Source organism: Rhyacophila brunnea, unplaced genomic scaffold (genome assembly GCF_057557595.1).
Source record: "Rhyacophila brunnea isolate RB1 unplaced genomic scaffold, BYU_Rbru_1.0 scaffold_14, whole genome shotgun sequence".
In the NCBI taxonomy this organism is placed as follows: domain Eukaryota; kingdom Metazoa; phylum Arthropoda; class Insecta; order Trichoptera; family Rhyacophilidae; genus Rhyacophila; species Rhyacophila brunnea.
Window position 1 is genome coordinate 32,839,313 of NW_028232796.1, and position 27,991 is coordinate 32,867,303.

General features: G+C 33.4%; 1 protein-coding gene across 1 annotated transcript; it reads left to right on the forward strand.

The window, feature by feature from the left end:
- Positions 1-92: 92 nt before the first annotated feature.
- On the forward strand, positions 93-27,386 carry LOC147075877 (organic cation transporter protein-like). The gene is made up of 6 exons (XM_085942204.1): positions 93-414; positions 12,000-12,228; positions 20,356-20,611; positions 23,515-24,177; positions 25,376-25,557; positions 27,208-27,386. Exons 1-6 carry the CDS (start codon positions 236-238, stop codon positions 27,370-27,372), a joined length of 1,674 nt encoding a protein of 557 aa, XP_085798330.1. The 5' UTR covers positions 93-235; the 3' UTR covers positions 27,373-27,386.
- The last annotated feature ends 605 nt before the right edge of the window (positions 27,387-27,991 follow it).

The following is a 27,991-nucleotide window of genomic DNA, read 5'->3' on the forward strand; positions in this document are numbered from 1 at the left end:
CTTTTGCCAATCCCGGAATCAAAATTAGGAATTTTTGCAATCCCTAATGTTCTGACTTTTTTTATTAATTTGTATCAATATATAAAATTTATGCACTTCAATAGAAAACATTGTATCGCCATGCAGTATATTGCTAACGTTATCAATACAGTGACAAGATCTGATTCTCTGAATTAAAGATTTGATCTGAATAAGTGATTTCAAGTTAAGTGAATCTCGGTTAAAAAAATCTACGATGGCTGAATCAGGTGTTACGGTTAAACCGATGGATGTGAATTTGGACGATATTATGTCGAACGTTGGTCGTGTTGGAAAATATCAAATACGACATTTTTTACTTTCGATTATCCCAGTGATGTTGTGCTCGATGCACGCCAACAACTACATATTCTTAACCCCGGATACCAGATACAGGTAATTTGAACATTCTTTATTTTATTAACACTTCCAGTGGGTCTATTCTATACTTATCGAACGCTAAAGTGATAAATAGTATCGAACTTAGGGTAGGTTTGTATCAAAATATTAGTATTTATTGTAACAATTACACGAAGTTGGTTTTTATTGTTGCAATAAGTGCTTTATTTTAACAGCAGTAAGATAGGTGCTATTAAAATATAGCACTTATTGCAAGAATAAAAACCAACTTCGTGTAATTGTTACAATAAGTGCTAATATTTTGATACAAACCTACCCTTAGTTTGATAATATTTATTACTTTATCACTTTAGCGGTCGATAGGTATAGAATAGACACACAGAGGCGGCTCTACCTTAAGGGTTCGTAGGGACCATCCCCACATTGTTATCATGTCAAAAATACACGTCCGATATTTTTATCATCGTCATAACTTAATTACATGACGAACTACTACTTAATTACATGATGAAATGTACTATTTAAGTTATCTTATCCATCTAAACCAGTCGTAATTTTATAGACATATTTAATATTGTACAAATAAATAAAGCAATGATGATTACGTGGTATTAAAATTATTAACTAAATTGAATATGCCCTATTTTACGGTGATAAGTATGTGCTAATTAAGAAAACTATGTCGTCTATGTTTTGCTGGGGTCACTCAGTTCCATCGCTGCGCTACAAATCTCGTTTTACAAAGGATGTGAATGCATTAGCGTTAGTATACGCATACTGGGGAACGAATCAAATGACCCCTAGGTGAGTAAAAGCGCTCTCTGTATATCGTTGTTCAAAACTAATAATGGTAAGATAATTATTATTAATTAAATTAATATTTTCAGGACGCATTTTAAATGTGATTAAGTAGCGACTCTGATAATCATATTATTTATTCTGATAAATGACTTATTTCCTCATTAATAAAATCATATTATTATAAGTAGCTTTAGTAGGTAGGCTGTTAAGATCCGCCATAAATATTGCACACTAAACTTTGTCAGTCATAAATACATCTTTTCATTGAAATAAGACTACATTAGTCTTATTTCAATAAAAACATATACATTTGACTGAAAAAAGTTAATGTGCACTATTTATGGTGGATCTTAACAGCCTACCTCCACCCTTCGCCACTGCGTTACTGTAATGTCACCTTAGGTTACCCAGCCAATATTTCAGTTAACATGCACTTCGTCATCTTAATAGTTCAGCTATTTCTAGAATCATCAACATTATATCTATCTAATTACATTTTTATTATTTTAAAAATCGATTGCATTATCCAGTTAAAAGTTACATATAAATGATAGCTATGTGTCAGATTTCATTTAACTATCATACAATATAAATGTACCTACATTGCATACAGAGCATCGCATTATATTACGGACAAAAGATATAGATCTAAAAGTAAATGTGACAAAGAGAGACATACTCAATAATTTATTGTGAGAAAGAGATTTAAAAATAAGTGATAAGATCAAGATAGTATTACGACTTGTAGGCTGTAAGAATGTATGATTATAATTATGTTTTGATAACTGTTTAGTCATTTTATAAATAACATAATTTTTTTAATAATGATGATTAAACCTTATTAGAATTATTTATGTTGCCAAAATAGACATTGTTCTTGTATATACTATAACATTGTCAATCTCGTACGGTAACCTAAAGTGACATCACCAGAACGGACGGAATTTATTAGCATCGTAAAGATATTGTTAAGTGAACGTTTTGTTACGTGAGGTCCAGAAATAAGTCGTGGTATGGAAATATGTATACTGGCCATAACGCGTAAAAACCTTAATTTAAATTCCACTTGATACATAGTACGAAGTTGAAACAATTGTTTGGAGAGGCTTTCATCAAGAAGTGAATTAATATATGCTGATATTATTTTTAAAAAAAAATAATGCTATCTAATTTACAAAACTAATAAAAACTTTTTATAAAACAGTAATCTTACGAATGTACCAAAAGTCAAACTATGACAGTAGAATAATTCTGTTGATCTAAGAGTATCATTAAATCAATATTTATTATTCTTTGTTTAATATGTATAAATGGGTATTTCTTTATGTTATTCCTTGACTATCATTGTTATGCATTACGACTCTAAAAACTGACTTTACTAAAGCGTCAATAACATTGAGCTACTTCACAAGCTCTTTGTTGGCGAATTTAAAAGCGGGCGATTCAGCTACTGCGATTGTGATGATGACACACAAAACTTTCCATTCGCTGAGATGCCACAAGCCAGCGACTATTTTGACAGAACGTAGTTTCAGATCATAGACAATAGATAATTTACGTAAAAAAACATAGATAATAGACACAAGCTAGCGAGTTGAAATCATAATATTGTGTTGTTGTTTACTTTTATCGGGCTCTAGCGCTATGAAGTGGAACGTAGATGAACGTAAAATGCTTGCCGAATAATGTTTCCATTTTAAAACGTCAAAACGGTAAATGTCAAAATAAGTAGTTCATTTTTTTTACCGGGAGGTCGCTACCATCGCTCTACTACGCAGACGCAGTAGGCCCACATGCCGGCGTGTAGCGTGTAAAGTTGACCGGGTTTCAGCGCTCGAAATGGACTGGAACGCACCGGAGCACAGCTCCTGTTCGTGAAATCCTCGAGATTATCGCTCCGTCTTGTATAAAAATAAAAGTTGCATTACAATTATTCGTGAATTATTAAAAAGTAATATAATTATTTACATATTTAAATATAATCTTTAAAGTTTACACGAAACTTATCAGAATCATATTAAAAAAATAATATGTATGACGTGACGTAAACCTCAATTATTGTCGTCAGACTTTGCCGATTATACCCAAATCTCGCATGACACAAAACTGGCCCGTTAAACCGTCCAATCTTGGCAGGTATATAACAAAAAATCGAATACATACACTATTTTTGTATAATACTTTCATAAAATTATTACATAAATATGTTATAATTTTCGAAAAATTATCGAGCGCTCCGGTTCGTAAAATTGTCCATTTCAAACGCTGTCGGGTTTCAACTTTTCTCGGTAGACTTTTTACAATGTGCTTGTTAGCTTGTTCGATGATGACGCGCACTGGGCGACTTTACAGGCAGATTTTAAATTCGCCAACAAGCAGCTCGTAAAGTAGCTCAATGTCATTGACGCTTAACGCATATTCTTCACCCAAGAAATGCGTTTTCTTCTGATTTTTAATTTTTTTGTACATTTTTCCCTGCATCCTTGATTAAAGCCGAGTAGGTACATTATTATGACGATATAACTTATTGACTGATTATTAAAATATTTTTTAAATATGAAACAACCCATTATAAATACGTTAGAAACAGTTGTTTTGCTTTTTTCATTTGTATTGGCAGATTATTACATTTTTATTATATATGTAAGTACTGAATTTAACAGAAACAAATTAGTAACCTATGGAAGATTTAAAAACGACCCAACGATGTGTATTAAATCAGTAGTTTTAAATGATAATATCTTATAAATTCTAAATAGTACATTCGTATTTTTGCAACGTTGTTCTTTATCATTGTATAGATTAAAAATAGTATCTTGTTTAAAAATTAATAAATCTAAAAAATCTTAACACCAATGCACATGTATGTACTGAAATATGACTATATTCTAAAACATTAGATCAAGAGGTTTAAAAGAATACTATTTTATGTAATGAAAATACTTCATGCAGTCATAAATGTTTAAAATAAATATAAAGAATAATAAGGCTTCAAAACTATATAAATAGATTATCTACAACGTTTAAGGAATATCCAAGGTTATGTTCTGAAAATACCATAAAACTCCATTTTGACTTATGTGGCGCACGCGGGCCGTTAATCCAATTTCGCTATGAGAGATCTATTTTTCATGTGGATGGCAATTTGCATTACTTACCAAACTGAAACATGACCAATATGAATAGGAACAGGTTGGAAGAGGTCAGGAACTACCCAGTGTTGTTACCCTCTTGATGATAACAATGATTTATTTATAGTGAAATAACACTAACTTTTTATACGATAAATTTTATATTTTATACAGTACAATAATGATCAAGCGGGTATTTTATTACCGGAATAAACATTGCTAATTGATGTTTAGCGTGGATTATCATCCGGTAGCGTTTTAAATGATAAATCTTATCAATTCTAAATAGTACATTGGTATTTTTGCAACGTTGTTTTTTAACATAGTATAGATTTTAAAAATAGTATCTTGTTTGCATGACGTATTGTCGATACAATAAAAGCCAAACAATAACAAAATATTCAATACAAAGACGCTGAAGAAATTCTTCTCTGCTTGACAGACGGAAATGTTATATGTCTATGTTACGTGATCACAGCCATGGCCTATTCTGGGCCAGAAACATTTCCTCGTGTCAAGTTTATCAGGTACCATTAGCGAGGGGTGCAATACTTAGTCAAAGCGCTCCCCAGAGATATACACATTTTCAGTGATGTACTGTGTTTTTTGTTTTTGAAATTTTATTTTATTGTATGGCATTGTTTTTTTTTAATTTTTTTTTCTTCTCCATTGTGAGGGTAGTATTTGCTATACAACTACTTGTGTATTTTTAATTAACTTTGTTTGATAAGAACCAGCTTGTTTTCCTGTCCGTCCTGAATTTTGATTTGTTATGTCCACAATGTTTTGTTTTTTATTAAATAAATAAAGATTAAGATACATTTTAAATATAAGCACATCTTAAATATGCCATCGTCATAGATGAGAGTTTTTCTTTGCGTAGTGGATCAGTCTCGGTTATAGCAAAATATTTAACCTTTATTTTAATTTGGAAACCTACCACGATGAATTTACCAATGAGAGTTTCATATCGATAGCATTATTAGTAAAAGGTAAGATATTATTTTGGAATAACATTTTATGTGAACCAAGTGTTAATATCGCTGGAATACACTCAAATTATAACATTTGTATTGCCACTGCATTAACACCAGTGCTTAAAATGTTAGAATTTCACATAGGGGAATCAGGCACAAAATATTTTACAGTTTAAATCACATATAAAGATGCAGCCAAATAGGGACACACACAAAAGGCAGTCGTCTGGTCTGGACCTGAGTATAACAACTATAGCTGCAGCCATAACTACAATTAGTGCTCACATGTGAGTTATAGCAAACTATCGCATTTACACGTGGTTATCGAATACGCGTAACCTTATAAAATCATTATTGATCGTTAGTGTCATCCGCCCCGTCTTGTTTTTTAGGCATACAGAATTAGATGCCCCAGATTGTTGCGATAATGTGTGTCACAGGTTTTCTACTGACACACGCGTTGCGTATCGTAGAATGTCGAGAGGAATGGGGTCAATCAAGATAATTACGGATTATATTGTTATCTGTGATTCAAATTGTCGAAGTATTACACATTACATTATCTGTCATTGGGTAGCATTGGCAGGATGTATATAATTAGTGAAAATCTGAGAAAGTTTATCCTAAAATAATCGGATAGGAGATGAATAAAATTGTCAAATCGCTTTTTGTTATGGACTTCAATAACTAACGTATTATGGAAGATTGCGGATTCAACGGAACATAATCATGTATATATTATCAAGATACTTCGATAAATTTATCATTACTTATAATATTCATTCATAAATATAATATACACGTATACTTAGCGGCTTACGCGTTGGCTTATAATATCGTGGGTCCCAGGATCGAATCCTGGGTCAAGCAAATCCGCATATCGATTTTCAATTTGTGTTTGAAGTCAAAGTATGGACCTAATAGGTCAACCTAGCTAGTGACTAAAATCCATTTCCTTGTAAAAACTAAAATATGTTAAGTAATACAAACCTCCACTCTGTGGAGGCCCATATAATATTGTTAGGATCGGCAATGGTAAAAATCAAAGCGTTGGAGCGAAGCTTGGAGCATGAGCACGGAGCACTGGAGCTATTGGATTTTACCCGGAGCAGGAGCGGAGCCGGAGCACCGAAAATTTGTAGTGCACCGCTGCTCCGGCTATTTTTTTTTAATTATTAAATTTTCGTCCTAAAATCCAATGAAAATAGTAGATATATTTTGTCACTTTGCAACACTGTGACAAATAACACAGAAGAGGCAAATAATGAGAGATGATTTGCTGTTGGTTTTTTTTTAAAGAATTAATAATGAAAATGACGATTATTTTAAAACTACTTAGTATTTTTTTAATATTTGTATACATATAATAAATATTAAAAAAAAATTCCCGGAGCGGAGCAGACCCTGGAGCGGAGCCGGAGCAAGTATTAGGTCCTGGAGAAGAGCTGGAGCGGAGCAACTCAAAAAAGGATCCGCTCCAACGCTTTTATTTTTTCAAAATTGAAAAACGTTGTACTTATATAAAAAGTTCTTTTTATCTTGTAATTATTTTTCTTATGATCAAAAGTGCACCGTGACTTCGAAAAGATTAAGAACCACTGATCTAGGTGCACGAAGATTTTAAATAATATTATTGGATGGCTTATCTATCATTATAATTATATGTTTATCGAAATCATATGGGATTATTACTAGGATGACATATAATTATTTCACTAACTGCGATATGTTTGTTGACGATTTCGGATAATGACTTGCAAATTACGTTAGCGTGGGACGGAAGTCAATTCGTGGGCATATTATTTTAAATTATAATGTTTTTACAGAGCCAAGTTCATGGCGTTTAACCATGAAAAATAAAATTGGTGCACATCATTTGATGTGTATAGCAGTGGCTTTCAAACTTTTACATTGAACGGCGCCGTAAAAATACCAATTATTCACATATTGAACGAATCCAGTTATGTCTCTAGGGTAACAGCCGCCCTAAATCGCGAGCCCATTGCCTTTAGCGATAAAATAATAATATGAAATTTACAATTTAAAAAACGTAAATAGATAGAAAATAAAATAGATAGATATGAATTCATGTTATACACGTTTTTATTTTTAATAAAAATCAATATTTTTTTAAATGAATATAAAATATTTTTAAATTAAGAAATTGTCTAATATCTTTTTATCATTATGCAGAGAAAACTTAATAAACCAAATTTTAATAATAAACATGACCAAAAAATAATATGTATTAACAAGATGGGATCTTTTAAGGAATGTTTTTTCTAAATGTTTTTTATATACGTAGGTATTTATTAATTAGAACACTTGTTAATTATCGATAGGTGAAATATTCAGGTTAAAATGTTCGAATAAACGTATCTATTTAAAACGTTTAAAAAAATATTCAAAAATATACTAAGAATTAAAAAAAAGTGTTATTATAAATAACAATAAATAAAACATTTAATTTCTTATAAAATACAAATAAAAAATATATATAGGTTTCCTCTATATTATATAAAATATATTATGGACCTCTACTCGGTGGAGGTTGTATAAATACAATTTTGTTTTTACAAGTTATGGTTCCACTTGTGTAAAATCTGTGTCTATCCAAAAAAAAAGCATCGAAGAACATGTGAATTTGCCAGACTCGGGATTTGAACCCGAGACCCACACCTTTATAACCCGAGATGACGTGTCAAATATAAGTACTTATACCCAGTGATGCCAACCGTACTATAATTTTGATTTCGCAAAAAATTGTAAAATACTATAATTTTACGCCAAATATACCAAAATACTATAATTTTAAAGGATTCAAGACGAAAAATGTTCCTATACTATATATTTTTCAAAAATACTATAACTTTTACGCCTTTGTACTATAATCAGCATATAAAAATATGGCAACACTGCTTATACCTAACTTAAAATATTTCTTTATTTACACGTACAAAATTCATTACGAATATGTAAATATCTAATAGCTAGAGCAATGTAAGACTATTAGTTTTAACTAATGTTAGGTATAATTTATGACAACACAGATGTCAATGACGTTGGTATCGAGATTGCTCGAATAACCAAACTGGCATGGAGTGCATTTTGACGCTTAAAAAATAGAACCTCCCGTTATTTCTTAAGCGTAAAGTCTTCAACATGGTCTCTTGATGTAGGCGAAATCAAAAAATTACGAGTAGAACAACGTGACAGGAAATGTTGCGTATAACGAGAAAAGATCACAAAATAAACCAATGAATAAAGAAACAGACAAGAGTATGTACGCGACGTAATAAAGGTCGCTCAGCAGATGAATTGACAACCGAAGGAAAAATACCGTCATAAGTCACAAAAGAGGCAATTAGCATCCACGGGGGCACCCTTAAATTCATCGCATAGACGAACTCATAAAGTTCGGTGAATGTACGTGGGTGCAAAGAACTAGTGAAAGAGAGATTGGGAAGGCCTTCATCCAGCAGTGGATCGACCTTGGCTGATGATGATGATATCGCTTTAAAGCGAAAGAACCCGATCCTGGTTAACATTGTTACATTTTCGGCAACGGAAATCCATCCCAATGGGCCCCGATCCTTCATGTGCAGGGCTCGAAATGGGCCGTAGCGCACCGGAGCGCCGTTCCGGCTCGTAAAATCGGTAATGCTATCGCTCCGTCTCGTGGAAAAAATATGTTGACCGCCTGAGCTAGATAGGTTATATAATAAAAAATCTAACACACTTATTTTTATAAAATACACATACAATTTGATAACTATATAAATATCTTCAGAAAATTGTCGAGCGATCCAGTTTGTAAACTTTTCCATTTCGAGCGCTGTTCATGTGGTCCAGTGAAAGATGTATGTCAGTAATGAGACTCGATGGATGTTAGTCTTCAGTGATGCTTATTCATCATGCTCTCAAAGTATAGTTACATGGTGTAAAAATAAAAAGGAAAGAGCCCAGGAGAGTTCAATTCACAGTGAAACAACTCGGAGAGTAGAGCTGAGTTACGTTTGAATAAGATGAATGGTCCGAGTTGAATGATATTAGAATCACTTACGGTGTTATAATGTTATTTATAAAGAAATAGTAAGTAAGTAATATTGGTGCCGCCTAGTTCATGTATAGGGGTTTATATGTGTGTAGTAACACAGCTAAATAGGGTGGATAAATTGGGGTTGATCAATATTATAATATGGAGTAGGTACATTGCGATAGTCGAAATCACACCGTTCTTAAAAATGGTACACAATTAGTAACTTAGGGTGTCGATGAATTAAACAAAAGACAATTTATTGCCATCGAGGAGAAATCATATAGAGGCGAGTTATGGATACATAGAATTATTATAATTAGTACCTAATGTATACTGTGTTCAGTATATTCCACCAAGAGATAACAGTTTACACCAGCGTTTCCAAAAATAGCGTATTTAAAATACTATCTGGGATATTTTTGTGAATAACAGTTGGAAACACCGGTTAACATATAACGGTTTTCATATAACCCATGGGTGTCCAACCTTCAGCAGCTGGCCCAGATTCTAAAAATGAGATTTCCTACCGGGCAGCACAACCGATTTTTTTAATTATACAAAACAAAAAAGAAATATATATTAATAAAATAAAAAAAAATGAGAATCAAACATATTTATTAGATTAGACTTTTTTTAATAATAAAAAATAAACAGTAAAAAAATAAAGATAAAAATTAGTGAGGAGTTTTGATTTTGTGTGGTAGATCTAAGTGAATAATTATCGATATCGAGTGAGGTTGTTCCTACGCGCAAACAGTTTTCCAAATGTACATCAGTGATGCGTGTTCTCACTCGGGATTTGATATGCTTCATCCGACTAAAAAGCTGTTCACACGTGTAAGTGTTTCTAATTTATAGGGAAGTCATCATTAGAGCATGTTTGTAAAATGCAGGACATTTCTCCTTGTCCAAATATGTTTTGTAAAACTCTTCCAAACCAACCTGATGAAATTTCTCCTTTCACAATGTTCCATTTGTAAATTTCCCGGTAATAAATTCACGTCTACGGAGAATGGCGTTGCAAATGCAGCACAAAGCATACGGAGCTTTTTAAAATCTTGAGCCAATATCGAATCTCAATTTGCTAAATTAGCACATCTAGCGGCAGCATTTTTTGATATTATTTTTATTTTCTCACTGCTTTACTGGCCATAAGTTGACACCCAGCGGGCCACATGCGTTCCGCGGGCCGCGGATTGGCCACCCATGATATAACCCGAATGAAGTTAGTATAAATAAAGTACAAAGATGGAGGACAAAATGTATAAAATTTCCTACAAACAGTAACATTAAATTCGGTCATCTTTTATCAACTTTATGACTTTGGTTTATAGCGTAATGCGCATATCACATAAATATGTCTACATAGAGATAAAGAAATGTAAACATGCAGGTTAATAACTTACTGTTCAGTGGTAGGTATTAGTCGTATTGATTCAGTGATAAGATTAAACAATAACTTTTCAAACGACAAATTGACTTCAGAATGGAAACATACATTTTAATTAGGCACATAATTTGTAGACACTAAACTGTATCATAAACTAATTGATAATAACCACTACATTAAAAGTGGATATTTTTTTAACACTGCCATCTAAGTGGGGTAATAATAATTATATACCCTATATCAGCGGTAAGCAACTTTTCTTTTCACGTGGGTCAAATAAAATTATATATTAAATTATACATATAATTAAATATTTTACAAAGTAAAATAAATTTTATTCATACTATAAATGAGGTTCCTGTGTTACTTGGTGTGTACGGATACATCAGTTATTATTTAAACATAAAGTTGCATTGGCGTGTGTGTGTGTGACATAATGAAATCGGTAAACATGAATTTGACTTATATTACTAGCCCCGGTTGATTGTTTTAAATAATTAAATTGTACGCACACTGCCATAACTTGGAATCTCCATTATATATTATATACATATATTAATAGTGGTCAGCGCCATCTTTAGATTAATAAAGCCTGAGCATATATTTTTGCACAAGCAACGAGTGGTCAACTTTTCAGCTGTGAAAATCAGATCCCAGATAGCTTGGCATATTGGTTCGCCCTTTCTCGTTTCAAATTGAATTATAAAAAAATCTCAAATCAAATAATATATGAACTATCAGTGTTATTTATAAATAATATACATTCTTGTTATTCATCAGCTGTCAAAGTCAGACTTCACACACTCCACACAAAAACCGTGGTAATATCGATTTCCAAAGAATATGTAGCATTGATCTATCCGTTTCATTTGTAGAAAGTGTGTTAACGCTAGTGTATTATTTATCATATCACTCATCTATCCGAATCAAACCATTCCCTGTGTGAACACGACAGACGCGTGAGTATGAGCACTCTATAGAACAATAACAGGTCATCTATAGACAAAAACGGTAGGGGCGGAAAAATTAGGACCAGTCGTTGTGAATGTTTCGGCTTTCTACTTGAGTCGGCAATGGAATGGTATATTATTTAATCTTTACAGCGCGAACGCCACAGCTGTTGTGTCCTGATTAGGGGGCCATTAGATATAATTAGGATGATATTTAAATGTGGTAAATAAGAAGTAATTAAATCCTCTACATTGCTCGAAGTATTATTCACTAAAATAATAATACAAAATATATTTAATTTATAATATCCACCGTAATTTTTAATTTTTCAGATGCCTCGTACCGGAATGTGAAGATCCCGGCCAAGGATACGAGAGTCCATGGATGCAGAACGCTATCGATAAGAATGATAAGTGCTATCGGTACGCTGTCGCTAGAAACGTTACTCATTCTCTTCAACACGATGGTTCCGTTTCCTGTTCTGCAGAAGAGTTCGATCATACGACGAAGATTCCGTGCGAGAGTTATGTTTATGAACGCAATCACACGTTCATCGAAGAGGTGATCCCTTAATGTCCCTAAATGACGATAGTACCTATACATACAAATACATAATTACACTTACCGCGTTTTTAAATTTTCTGTTGAATCATATAAACTTGACAATTCTATGTATTAATAAATACCTTTTTTGTACTTGATAGAAATACTGAATAAATATAGAATACTGAAATGTCATTTTGACATTTCATATCGATTTCCATTGTAACGCACGTATATATTAATAATTTTGTTGCTAAGACCACCCTTAGCAACCAATAATAGTGTTTTACTTTTTACATTTTTTTTCCGAAATATTTTTCGATACAAAACAGAATTAACTGAAAATGAATTGAATTCGGCTTAAAGATGGCTAAAAGTATTAAAATAATGCATTGGCATCGTGTTCTGATATATTCTAACAGTTTCAAATGTCTAGTTAGTCGGGAAGTTAGTTAAGAATCGATTGAAAGAATTGTACTGGACAAACAAGAATACGAGGTAATAAAAACGTGGTAAAAAGAACGTACCTAATGGACATTACGCCGAATACGAGTTACTTCCTATTGTTTATTTTCAGGGTTACATGTAAATTGTACGTAAAACATTTCTCCGTAGCACAGTTCGCCGTGAGCTTTCTTATCGGAAAGAGATGACCGTGTACTATACGGTCACAAATTTTATTATATTCTGATTAGGGAATCCAATCCCGAGCCAAAATTCCGATCCCGGGATTTCGGGATTACAATTTGACAATCCCGGGATTGGCATTTTTTTCCATTGTTAATATAAAATTTTTATATTTACAAATAACATTGATAAAATTGGTCAAAAATAAATCTAGTATAATTTATTATATTTAAGACATTTATATTGTATACGTTCAATCTTGGAAATACACAAGTTTAATGGAGTAAATAATATTGTAATATAAATAATAATGTGAATTTAATATGAGATTGCTGTTTCTGATAGTAAAGACATAATGAATTAGCGAGATTTAAAATAGTAAAGCAAATAATCATGGCGTACTTATGGTCTTTCCGCTTCATAAATCTAATTAGTCAGCCAAATATGAAACTGCCGTAAAACGTATGATATAATGGTGGAATTACTTTGTTAAAAGTGCGAAGCATTGTTTTTTTCCAATCTTTCTCATTATTAATAATTTATGTGACAAAATAAAATGAATCGGCTACCTACACATGGGTATAAATCAAACTTCATTCAAACTCAGTTTATTTCTAATGTAGTTATTTTTTATTAAAAGTATTTTTTCTGTTATATTTTCGCTTTTATTTTATTTTCCATAAAAATTGATAAAAAAAATCAATCCCGAAATCCCGGGATTATGTTTATCAATTCCGGGATTCATAGGTATCGAAAATAGCTCGGGATCCCGGAATTCGGGATCCCGGGATTGGAATCCCTAATTCTGATAGATGGCTGATTTTGGCAAAATTCATGAATTCAAGAATGAAAACCTAACCCAATCTAACCTAACCTAAAAAATAATCCAGTATATTGACAGTATATACGGTCATATATTTCCGATACAACATTTCACGGTGTAGGATATAGCGAACTGCATACGTACATTTTATCGGACACGTATTTGCATATGTTTCCTCAGAAAGAGAATTTTTTTGGTATAAAAATATTTACGCAAAATTACTAAAATTGTTATTTAATTTTGTTCTCCCGCACGTGATAAAATTGACGCATACGTCTTTTTGGCGAATATCAATTACGTCTCTTTTCTTTTTTCCAGATTTTTCCTTAGCAAGAGTGATTTTGTGATGAAGTTACAACTTTTTATGACAGGAAAATATTTTTGGAAATATGGCTGACTATGGCCTCAATGATGTATACCGATGCCAATAGGTATACTTCTAAAAAATGTTGAGACGCCACTGTCCAAGAAAGTCAGCAAATCCTATCTCTAGCCTCCGCGTGGCGTCCCCCGGGCAATGCAGATAATGTGCTGTATAACGCAACATAATATCTGTAGCCAATAGAGAAGGGTGCAAGGCGAAACTCTGGCGCCTTAAAACGAGAGACCTTTGGCTACGGGAAGGATCACCCAGACAGAAAAACCACACACCAACCCGTCTGGACAGCGTGGTGTGTTATGTCCAAAACCTTCATATGAAAACAAAAACTTCTAGAACCCGGCCCTCATTCTCCGGAGGCCAACCTGATACTGATCACGGCAGCGATCAGCGAAGGAAGGCAGAGGGTGCTAAAAATCCCCGGAGACCCGGAAAAGGCTGCCAACAGATGACCATTGCTACATATAACGCAAGAACATTGTCCAGCGATGCCAAACTTGTAGAGTTTCAAGAAGAGCTCCGGAATATCCACTGGGATGTTGTCGGACTCAGCGAAGTAAGGCGTAAAGGTGAGAGTATTATTACTTTACAAAGCGGACATGTGCTGTACTCCAAAGGAACCGATGAAGGACGCACGAGCGGTGTTGGATTTGTTGTCAACAAAGCCTGGAGGGACCGCATAGTCGAGTTCAACTGCATTTCTGACAGGGTCGCAAGCGTGATACTTAAAATCAATGCTAGGTACCGCATTCAGATTTTGCAAGTATATGCTCCGACACAGAGCTATCCTGATGAAAAAGTGGAAGAGTTTTACGAGGAAATAACATCCTTGAAAAATAAAAGTAAATGCCACTTCAACATCATAATGGGAGATTTCAATGCACGTATTGGATCATACCAAAGAGATGACGTAGCGGTCGGACATTTCGGACATGGCTCAAGGGATGGTAGAGGGGACATGCTTGTGGAGTTTGCTGAAACCAACAATCTTCACATCATGAATTCCTTTTTTCAACATAAACCTACACGTAAATGGACGTGGAGAAGCCCGACAGGAAGGACCAGCGAAATCGATTACATCCTCACTGACAGAAAATATACATTTTTAAACTGTAAGGTGATCAATCAGTTTAACACCGGCAGTGATCACCGGATGGTGAGATGTAAGATAAGATTGAACGTCAAATCAGAAAGATCCAAACTGCAGAAGAAGTCAAATGCTCGCGTATACCTGCAGAACAATACTGAATTCCAAAATGAACTCAAAAATGCACTATCGGCTTTCTTAGATGAGAACGAAACCGTTTCCCTATCCAACGCGGAGGATATAACGAATATTATTCTACAATGTGCAGAAAAAACAGGCGTAAAAAGCTCAGAAGTTACACCTTCCACCAAGCTTTCGAAGGCAACATTGAATCTTATGGAGCAGAGAAGGAAAACCAAGAGCGATAGACAGGCGCAAAACGATATGGAGTTTTCATCACTTTGCAAAACCCTCCGAAGGAAGATTAGAGAAGACCTTCGTAAATTCAATGTAAACCTCATACAAGCAATTGTGAAAGCAGGCAGAAGTTTAAACAAAAACAAGCAATGCTTGTCGATAGGAAAACGTCAAATCACAGCACTAAAAGCAAAAGATGGTTCTATCGTCAGAAATTGGGAACACTTGTTAAGCCGAGTTGAAGAGTTCTACAGCGATCTCTACAGTGATGACACTGACAATACGACTATAGACTTAGATCTTCAGAGAAATGGAAATTCGGAAGACCATACTCCCGAAATTACATCCTGGGAAGTAACCCATGCTTTAAATTACATGAAAAGTGGGAAAGCCCCCGGGGAAGACGGTTTAACGATAGATATCCTCAAAAAAGCAGGAAAGGATGTAAATGAAGTACTTGCACAATTGTTCACAGCCTGCATATACAAAGAGGATGTCCCAGAGGTATGGAAAAATGCCAGCATTGTCATTCTTCCCAAAAAAGGTGACAGAGAAGACCTAGCAAATTATCGTCCAATAAGTCTACTCCCTATTCTCTACAAGACGTTCACAAAAATTCTCTCAAACCGTCTGCAAAATGTACTAGACGAGAACCAACCGAGAGAACAAGCCGGATTTAGAGGAGGATACAGCACTATGGACCATATCCAAGTCGTCAGAGAAATCATAGAGCGGTACCAGGAATACAAACTGCCACTATGCATGGGTTTTATAGACTATGAGAAGGCGTTTGATTCAATAAAGAAATGTTCAATACTCGACGCACTCAGAAAACAAGGAATCCCTGGACGCTATATAAATATTTTCAATAATATATACAGTAGCGCAACAGCATCTGTAAATCTCCATAAACCATCGCGCAGATTTCCTATCAGCAAAGGAGTCCGACAAGGTGATACAATCTCACCTAAACTATTTACAGCTACCCTTGAAGACTTATTCAGGCAACTTGACTGGAATGACAAAGGGATCCCCATAAATGGAGAATACCTGAGTCATCTGCGCTTTGCCGATGACATAGTAATTTTCAAGACTCAGAAGACCTCCAAAGCAGAATGCAGGAACTCGCTGAAGTAAGCAACAAAGTAGGTTTGAAAATAAATGTAACAAAGACGAAAGTCATGTTCAACTGCTTTGCAGGCCAAAAAGAGATCCTCATCAATGGCACTCAGCTCGAACAGGTGAAAAGCTACATCTATCTGGGACAACAAGTATCTATAGATGGATGTATATTTGATGAAATTGTTCGCAGAGTAAAGCTAGGCTGAATAATGTCTTCAAAAGTGACCTTCCACTGTGCCTAAAGCGCAAAGTGTTCAACCAGTGTGTGCTTCCCGTGATGACATATGCGTGTGAAACATGGACCCTAAGTAAAAGAGAGATCCAGAAACTTAGAGTAGCACAACGTGGTATGGAGAGGTGCATGCTGGGCATAACGCGAAAGGACAAAAAGAGGAATGAGTGGATAAGGAAGCAGACAAGGGTTTGCGATGTAATAGAGTTTATTAAAAGCCTTAAATGGAGATGGGCTGGACACATAGCTCGAAGAAGAGACAATCGTTGGACAAATCTAGTCATCCAGTGGTATCCAAGAAGTACAAAACGTCCACAAGGTAGACCTAGAGGCCGCTGGATCGATGAAATGATAAAGTTCTGCGGAAGTACGTGGCAACGCAATGCACAGGACCGAGAGAAGTGGAAGCAACTTGAAGAGGCCTTCATCCAGCAGTGGATAGATTCAGGCTGATGATGATGATGATGATGATGATTAAAATTATTATTTCATTTTGCTCTTCCATCATGTAAAAAATACACATATTTTTGGCTTAATTTAGAGGATGCTAAGAAAAAAGGGCGTCAGAATTATTTTGGTAAAAATTAGTCGTTCTGTATGTGTTTTTTTTAGAATTACATTAAAAACTTTCTTGGACAAAACTAGAAACTTTGTCCTTTATAGTTTATGTTTATAGTATTATAAAAAATTGTAGCAGAAAAATGGTACATAACTAAGGTTAAATTACCTGAAAGTCCTTTTGTGTTGAAGATTCATTTAAAGCATGGGTGGCCAACCCGCGGCCCGCAGGCCGCATGCGGCCCACTGGGTGTCAACTTGTGGGCCGTAGAGCAATGATAAAATTAAAATAATATCAAATGCTGCCGCTAGATGTGCTAATTTCGTAAATTGAAATTCGATATTGGCTCAAAATTTTAAAAAGCACCGTGTGCTTTTTGCTGCATTTGCAACGCCATTTTCCGTAAACATGAATTGATTACCGGGAAATTTACAAATGGAACATTGTGAAATATGTTGCGATGAACATTCCATTAGTTCGGCTTGGAAGAGTTTTACAAAACATAATATTTGGACAAGGAGAAATATCCAGCATTTTACAATCATGCTCTAATGAAGACTTCGCTATTTGGAAACACACCTGTGAACAGCTTTTTAGTCGGATGAAGCATATCAAATCCCGAGTGAGAACAAGAATCACTGATGTGCATTTGGAAAACTGTTTGCGTGTAGGAACAACCTCACTCGATATCGATATTGATGCACTTAGTTCTGCCACACAAAATCAAACTTCTCACTAAAATTTAATAACAAATTCACATTTTTTTTACAATAATCGTAAGTTTATTTTTAACTTAAAAAAATCTTTTTAATGTTTTCAGATACATTATTAATCAATACAGTTGAAATTGTAAATTATCAAAAATAATTCTCAAATTGCAAGCTTCGTATTTTTCCGCTAGGTTCTCAGTTGTCATATATGATCACCCTTAATATGATATATATATCTTTTTTGTTTTGTATAATAAAAAAATCGGTTGTGCGGCCCGGTAGGAAATCTCATTTTTAGAATCTGGCCCGGCTGCTGAAAAGGTTGGCCACCCATGATTTAAAGCAAGCTGATTTGTTTTCCTCAGTTGCACTCAGATATTTAAAATGCCATGCGTTAAGATGCCAGCGTAATGAATGTATACTGTCTTATGCATATACTATTTATTTATAATATGAACAATTACATGAAATCGAAAGTAACAGTACATACATAATAAATCAATATATTTATATACAAAGATGTATTCAATATTTCCGAAGTAGAAAATATTATTTTGACTATAATATTTACCAATTATACATCTAAAATTATTATTCCGTAATCACTATCAAGTAATAAAATTATATTCTCTCTATTATATCAGTTGAATCTTGCAGAGTATACGTATCATTGAATAAACATCTATAATTCTATATTGTACCTACGTACAATTTGCATATAGCCATTTTCTGACGGATACGCATTTGACGCATTTTTGATTTCACCAATAATGGCAACCAACTTTATTAATTTTATTTTAAATGAAGCTATTTAGTACTAATTCTGACTCCTAGATGGCGTATTTTTTTATTAAAGACAATATTATACAAGATTTAAAAATGCGACATTATTTATTGTAGACTTTCAAATGAAACTTTTAGGTCATTAATAATTATTATATTTTGTTTTTTTATTAAATGACCGCCTAGAATTAAGATAAGATTTATCTTAATTCTAGTCAAGTTTAGTATTTATTTTTATCATATGATAATGGTTACCAATATTAAAAAAAATGATTGAATTTGAAGTCACATAGTGGTTTGTTGTCATGATTATCGATGGCCTAACGTTAATATCCCGATTTTTTACAAATTGTGCAGGAAGCTAAAAAACTATATATTTAATATTAGTTCACACATGTTGTAACTACATAGCATGCCAATAACCCGTAACGTAAAAAGTGGTAACGCAAAATTAAGCCTAATATAAAATAATAACATCCAATAAAATGTGACTTATAAATAAAGATAAAACATCCAAATTCGTTATATTACTTACTGTTTAACCTTTTAAATAATTCTAATAAGTGACATTTTAAAGCTGAATTCAACACACGTCATGCAACATGCTTGACAGCTTAGAAGCATGGTGCGGTTTATAACAGGTTTTTCCCTGTAATGTTCAGATACGGGAAATTACTAAAATGGCTGTATCATTTTTGTTAAAATAACTACAGATATGGGAATTTCCAAGTCGATGGGCAGTAATTTTTTCCACGTTTTTATTAGCTCGTATTCTTGTTTGTCCGGTACAGATTTTTTCTTGTGCAGTACAATTTTTTTCTTGTTTGTCCAAGATTTTTAACTAACTTCCCGACTAGCTAGACATTTGAAACTTTTAGAATATATCAGAACACGACGACAATGCATTATTTTAATACTTTTTGCCATCTTTGCAGAATTGAATTCATTTTCAGTTAATTCTGTTTTGTATGTTTCGGAAAATTTACTACTTACTGTTATTGTTTGCTAAGTGGGTCATAGCAACTAAATTATTAATATATACGTGCGATACTATGGAAATCAATATGAAATGTCAAAATGACATTTCTGTATTCTATAATATTTATTCAGTATTTCTATCAAGTACAATAAAAAGTTTTTATTAATAGATAGATTTGTCAAGTTTATATGATTCAACAGAAAATTTAAAAACGTCGTATGCAAAAAGTTATTTTTATCTTGTAATTATGTTGTTTTTAGTACACCAAAAAGTCATTTTCGTCATATAGATCAGATACGGGATATTGACATTAGACCATCGTTATGTATGTTAGCAATGACTTAATTTTAATTAGTAAAACTATGTACCGATATTTAAAAAAATCTAATTCATATGTTTTTGAGGTGAACACCAAATGTTTAGTTAATTTTAATTTTTAATTTTTTTTTAATTAATTTTTAATTAAATTTAGTTAATTATTTTTTAGGTCGGGATACCTTGCGAAGATTGGAAGCGAACTCTTGTTGGTACGATGCACAGCGTCGGAACACTCCTGGCGCTTCCGATCGTCGGTTTGTTCTCAGACAGATACGGCAGGAGGGCAGCGCTGATCATCTCTGCGATAGTTGAAGGAACCTTTGGCATCATCAAGTCGTTCTCAATCAATTATCCAATGTACATTTTGTTGGAAGTGATTGAGCAAACGTTGGGATCGGGTGTTTATACGTCTGCCTACATATTGGGTAAGAAATATATTATTTTATGGTTAGAAATAAATGACTCTCTGATTTTGATAGCTGTTTAAGGCTATGAAACAATATAAAAAACATTATAAAGTATTATTAACAAAATAAGTTGTCATAAAGTAATTTCTCTTCTTCATAACCTTTGCCTTAATACCGAGGGCGGTGAACACTGAAATTACAGGCGTTGCCTACAATCTCCTTCCATCTAAAGCGATCTTAAGCGAATAAGTGTGACTGACATTGTTTAATGTGCACTATTTAAGTCGGATCTCAACAGCCTACCTCCACCCTTCGCCACTGCAGTATGATTATACGAGATTATAATATCCTTAGGTAACTAAAAAAAGATTCCCACTATGGCCGAGCTGTAACGTCTCGGCCTATAATCATAATGTCATAAGTTCTGGGTTCGAATATTCGTCTGGCAAAAGATTACATGTTGTTTTTCAGTGTGTGCTTAAACTTAATAGATTGAACAACGGCAAATGCGGTCTCCAAAAGCCACATCGTATGCGCGATTTGCTTTTGTCTTGATTTCTAATGAGTAAGGTTTGGCAAGTCACCACTGAGTTGTCCGACCATGTCCGATCCTAATAAGATCATATGGGCCTCCACACAGTGGAAGTTTGCATTAATTTTTATTTTTACTACACATGGATGTCAGCCTCTTGCTCAACCTATTAGATTCATTTTCTGACTCATACACAAATTGAAAAACAATATATATATACTTGTCAGACCCAGGATTCGAACCTGGGACCCATGACGTTATAGGCCGACGCTTAAGCCGCGCGGTCATCGAGTCGAGTCTATGATAATTCTACAATCTCTCAATAGAATGCATAGCAGTATACAGTGCCGTAGAATAAGAATTTCTTGTCAGATTATGCTTACTAATTTAAATACGGCGACATGTTTTATGGTTTGATTATGTGCTTCATTTTTCATATATTAATTGTTTTTTCATACTTACTTTGAATTAATCTGCTCGCAGTAAATCTAAAAACTAGAAATTTGGTTTTGCATACCTACTTATTTTGATAATGAATATATACGTAATTCAAATTTAATATATTCACATAATTTTTTGAAAACCTGAATTTATATTATGTAAATATCTGACATTTAGTTGGTAATTTTTTTTTGCTTACCAACAGGACTGGTATTTCTTTTTTATTTAACTTTAATACAATAAATATTGTTAATGCGTACCAAAACATTCGTTTTGAAGTGTTCAACCAATGTGTAGTACCAGTGGTTACGATGCGTGTGAAACATTGACTCTTAATGTAAGAAAAATCAAAAATTGCATGTAGCGCAATGTGGCATGGAAAGGTGCATGTTAAAGCGTACCTCAGTAAAGTTGAGGCATGGTCTAAAAAGATCGTGGTTAGGCGATGCGCGGATTGTGGGTCGCGGGCGCAAATGACGCATGCCGAACGAAATATAATTTGTCATATAAATCCAACATGCTTCCATTTAATGTTCTGTTTATTGTCCTATTAGTAATAATAATTTTTCAAGTAAATGGATAACGTTTTTAGTCATCTTTACACGATTTAAGAATTACTACTCCCGTCGCCATCAAAAAACAAATTGACGTATTCACACCTCGACGTTCGCTCTCCGATTGCCAGCGAGTCCAAAATTTCGTCGTGCCTATAGTTGAAAATTATTTGATGTTTCACTGAAGTATCGTATTAAGCATAAAGCGGAAATACCATAAAAAATCCGATGAACAAGAATACAAGAATACGCGATGTGAGAGAGGTCGCTAAGCAGATGAAAACCGCTGGAAAAATGCCATCATACAATAAACTTCTCACAACCCTTAAATAGACGAACTCATAAAATATGCTGTATGTACGTGGCAGCGAAGAAATATGAACTGGGAAGAGTGGATGGATGTAGGATAGGCTTTCATTCATCACTGGATTGACCTTGGTTGATGTTAATGATGATATATTAATAATACTTTAAGGCAGTGTTCTCCAACCGGTGGTCTGCGGACCGGCGCCGGTCCGCACGAATTTATGACTTGTCCGCGAAAGCTTTCACCATGCTACGAGTATCAACCGACTATATTGCTGCACGATTCGGGGGATTTTGCACTAGATGAAATGCTAAGAGAATTTTTGAATGCGTCTGACATTAACCAGAAAATCATATTCAACATCATAAGCCAACACTTAAACGCGTTAGCTGAAAACTTTAATAAATATTTCTCTGAAAATTAAGATCTACGTTAAGGCGGACCTCTAACCTCTGTATTAATAATCCCTTTTTGGAAGATGCGCACTTGATCCTCATGAGAAATAAAAGCTGATCGAGCTATCTTCTGATGTCACTCTGGTATCCAGACATAAAATGCAATCATTGTCTCAACTTTGAATATCCCATGATAAAGTATATCCATTTCTAAATTATAAAGATCAAATTATTGGTAATTTTTTCGACTTCCTATTTATGTGAAAAGAATTTTTCATCTATATTATCAGTAATTAAAATGAAACAGGGAAATCGAATCGATGTTAATGCAGCGCTTCATCTCTCATAAACAATGCTGCAAACACGTATATTAATTAAATTTGCTTACAAAAAAGCAGCAGCAGGTGTGGCACTAACCAAAAGTTGTAATTTTAAAACATAAGATTTAATAAATAAAATTCTATCTTTAATGGTTATTATTTCTGGTTAAAATTGGTCCGCGAAATATTTCTCCTATGTTCACCGGGCCGCAAGTGTTAAAAGGTTGAAAAACACTGCTTTAGGGTACAGATGATTGTCGAAATTAATTGAATGTGTTTAAATAATGTTGAAAATATTCAAGATATATTGTTAATAAATAACATAGCAATACCGGTGTCATTAATGAATAATTTGTATTGTTTATTTTTTAGCTTTGGAACTTCTTCTACCGAGCACAAGAGTAGGTGGAGGTGTTACCATCCACGTTTTCTTCGCTTCCGGTCAAGCAACGATGGGTCTAATAGCATGGGCCGTCCCATATTGGAGACACCTCGCCATCGTCCTGTACGCTCCTGCCCTCATGCTCTTCATATACCACTGGCTGATGGAGGAGAGTAATAGATTCCTACTTTCAAAACATCGCTATCAAGAGGTTATCAACAACTTGAAAAAGATGGCGCGGATAAACGGAGGAGTTTTACCAGAAAAGCCAATGGAGAGTTTATATTTCAATGCTAATAATGCAGAACAGTTTAAAAAAGATGTAGAAGTTAAACACGAAGATACTGAAAAACAGCAAGAACCAGAAAAATCTCCTCTACAACAAGTTATACGATCTAAAATCCTTATTTTGAGAGTATTAAAATGTTCAGTGTGGTGGATCACAAGTACTTTCTGTTTCTACGGTCTTTCAATAAACTCATCTCTGCTCGCTGGTAATATGTATACCAATTTTATATACTCCGCAATAGTGGATATTCCTGCACACTTAACTGCACTTTTTACAATGAGCTATTTTGGAAGAAAAAAAACTATCTTCACGGCGTTTTTGTGTGGTGGAATATGTTTGCTGTCATTCGCTTTTATTCCCGAAGGTAAGAATTTTTGTAGAATCAATATAAGTATTTTTTATTCAATATTGTATAATAAAGTGGTGGCAAACCTATGGAGACGATTTAGCATAACAGGCTAGTGTTTTTTGAAGAGAAAAAATATACCTATAATAATTAATAATGAATGACAAATTGCATTGTTTAAAAAATAGCAGGCAAATACTCTTCAAAAATAATTGTTACGTTTATTGTAAATACATAATTACATAGGTCGGTCCTTATGCTTTTTTCGTCAAAAATAATATTATCGCACTAACCTCACCTGACGGCGGGGAAAGCCTAGCCGCAAACCTCTGATTTTGATCGATTTGTAATTCTTGAGACCTCTGTAGCAAGAGAATGCCTCATCTGATCTGAGTCATTCTGATGTAAATTTGGGCATAAATACCCAAACTAAATAATACAGTAACATAAAAAAATTCTACCCAGAAAATGGGTGTACCAAATAAGAAACAAAAACTTTGGAGCTTGTAGTAATAATTTTGGCGGACAGTTTCAGAATTGGAGGACCGAAATGTATGGCATAATTGAAAAAAAGTGATAAACCTATAATTTATGTGTGCTACGTTTTGTGAGTAGTATCTAGAATATCGTCATTTTTAATAGAATTCCCTTTTCTCCATGAAAAACTGCTCGGTACATCAGATAGTCGAAAAATAATATGTGGGATATTTTGGCACGCGCACGTAAAAAGGTTCGGTAACCCTGGTATAATTTATATGGTTTATCATTTGCTGGCTGCAACTGCTTAGTTAGCTTGTGGCATCAGAGCGGTTTGATGCACCGCAACCTTTTTGTTCTAAAATATTCATCATTCAAACAATATTTTTTTTTTGTAAACAGTATTCTTTATAAACGTGGAAAAAATCTGCAACAAGATGCATATTATACACACTAAGAGCGTGATGGAGAACCATCTGGATTAACTTGATAATAAATGCCATTCAGTTGAGCTATTTTAAATAATTAACACAATAACACATTTTCATTATTTTTATTGTTCCAAAATAACACTGACACCACTTGGAGCAATTCCATAAACGTGGCGGTTATCTACAATAATTGTTAACAAACCTTACTTGATTCCAAACGCATCCGATTAAAATCAAGGAAGATAAGTTAAATGTATTACTAGTACAATTACACAAAATATCCATATTATTTCAATCATTAATTCTAGGTATGAGATGGCTCTCATTGACAGCATATCTTCTTGGAAAGTTCTTCGTAGTTTCTGCATTCGGATGCGTTTACCTCTACACTTCGGAGCTCTTTCCTACTCCATTGCGCCACTCATTGCTAGCAGCATGCTCAATGATTGGAAGAATCGGCTCCATATTAGCACCGCAAACTCCATTATTGGTAAGTGTTTTTTTTTCATTGTACAAGATATGCCAAATTCTGACAGAGACACATAGTTAATCTGACGAAAAGTTTATAAAATCAAATCTCTGCACTGGTACGAGCAAAGGCCACCGGGTTTCAAATATTTAAAGTGAAACAATGTGTTCGATACGGCTTTGTACTCTCGCCTACATATTTTAACATTTATGGATGACATATTATGTGAGAAATCATTTGAGAAATATAATGGATGTGTCTCTATAGATAAAAAAAACTATATGTACGCTGACAAAACTATTATAAAACCTAAACATAAAATGGCTACACTCCTTATATGCATAGAGATAGCACTACCCTACATTCATCTGATTCTGACCAATGTGCGTTAACATTAATTAATCGCATGGTGTTGCCTTTCAACAAACGGTATTACTATTTTTTTGTTTTTTGTTTGAATGAAATTTTATTTAAAAACTTACAGTTCTCCGTAGTTCACAAAATTTAACTTATCAACTTTAAAAATTCAAAATTTAACTTTCATTAAACAAATAACCTAAAGTAATGGATATGCAACATCCATGGTAGAAAAAATATTATATAAAAAACAATTTAAATTAGCCAGATCTACAATATACTTTTTTTAGTTTATAAAAGTTTATAAAATAACATGTGGCACATGTAGTCTATGCTACATTGGTCAATCTGACAGGCCTATAAAAACTCGTTTCGAAGAACACCTCCGGTCTTTCAGGAATGGTAAAACAGATTCTCAGTTTGCTAAACATTTGGTATCAAATTCGCATAGCATCAGTAATAATATAACGCCAGAATGTTTGCATATATGTAACAAAGGTTGAAAATTAAATTTACTCGAACAGTTGGAAATTAATCGCGAATTATCCAAAAGTAATCACATAATCATTAATGAAAATTTGGTAATACATTCGTCGCCACTATTAAATATAATTTACACATGATTAACATAATTATACTAATAATATTTTAATTGATTAATAATGTCAATAAATAACCAAAGCACTCGAACACTGTACTTTTGATAAATTTTGATATCCATTAAAAACCCACTTAGGGTTTTCAAAGTATTAATAATATTACAATTAATAATAAGTATACAAAGTCATAATATTGTTTGAACGAATAATAAAATGTATTCTGTCTCTATCTATACGTATTGTATTTAAGCAAAAGCAAACGGCCTATCTGAATAGTCTTGATAATGGTGTTACAACCGAAATAGCTATCGACACACCGTTTTAAAAACCTGTAGAATTTAATATTATTATATTTTTATTTCTTGTAAAATGGAATTCTACCAAGTAAATGCTAACTCAATTAATAATATTATGTAAATTAAAAGATTGCCATTAAGCATTTAAGGATTAACTAATTTTTCCGTACCAATCAAGTCAAAATTAACTAACAACTGTGCATCCAAGATGTTATTTTAACTTTCTTTAATATTGACGAACATCCCATAAATGACATAATTAATAATCTTTGAATCAAGGTATTTTAAACTGATCCCTAAATGTCGTCAGAATCATTATTTATTTTTACAAATAATTTTTGGTGGAATGATATTTTATTAGAAATAACAAAGAAATTTTTTTTTAAATATGTAGGATATGTTATTTTTATAAATTTTAGGCATTGTATGTGACTGCGCTTCCATCATACCTATTCGCAAGCACCTGTCTGATATCCGCATTACTGATGCTGACGTCTCCGGAGACCCTCGGAATCAGATTACCAGAAACTGTACAGGAAGCCGAAGATATACCGTCACTTAAAATCAAGAGCGAATCACAGTGATTTTGTAACATACCAAAATAAAATAGGAAATAAGATTTAAGTAAAATATACTAAAAATTGACAATTCGTTGAGACAGTATTACTCGTTTGTATTTAATAATAATAATTTTGATAGATAGTAAGTAGGTACTTTAATTATGATTTATATCTATTATTAAGTACTTATAATAATAATTCTAATAAAAAAAATTGAGTTTGAGAAGCTGCATTTGAAACTTATCACATTTTTCAATATGCTGTATATTATTATAAGTTCATAAATATTTCTTTTTCATTATTTTTTTAATAATTCAGAACAATTTACATATTATGCGGGGTGGGATTTCTGCCAAAAAATGGTAAGTGGACAATTTAAGTATTCAGAACAACGAATTATGAGTATTATATTATAGATATAGAAAAAATCAAGGTCATCGTTATGTATTATAAAACATGCATACAAAGCACAAAGAAATTAGCATTGTGCCTGATTTTAGAGAGCATGTCAAGCTTTCAAATTGCAATTTCTCCATAACATGATTTCGAGACTTACCAACTTTTGGTAGGAACCCCACGATTAAATACAATATAATTACATCTTATTAAAAGATGAATTAATATTACGAACCATTCAAATTAA

Coding starts and splice junctions, on each gene's coding strand:
- LOC147075877 (XM_085942204.1), top strand. CDS start 236: ATGGCTGAATCAGGTGTTACGGTTAAACCGATGGATGTGAATTTGGAC. Junction 415..11,999: donor ACCCCGGATACCAGATACAG/GTAATTTGAACA, acceptor TTAATTTTTCAG/ATGCCTCGTACCGGAATGTG. Junction 25,558..27,207: donor CACCGCAAACTCCATTATTG/GTAAGTGTTTTT, acceptor TATAAATTTTAG/GCATTGTATGTGACTGCGCT.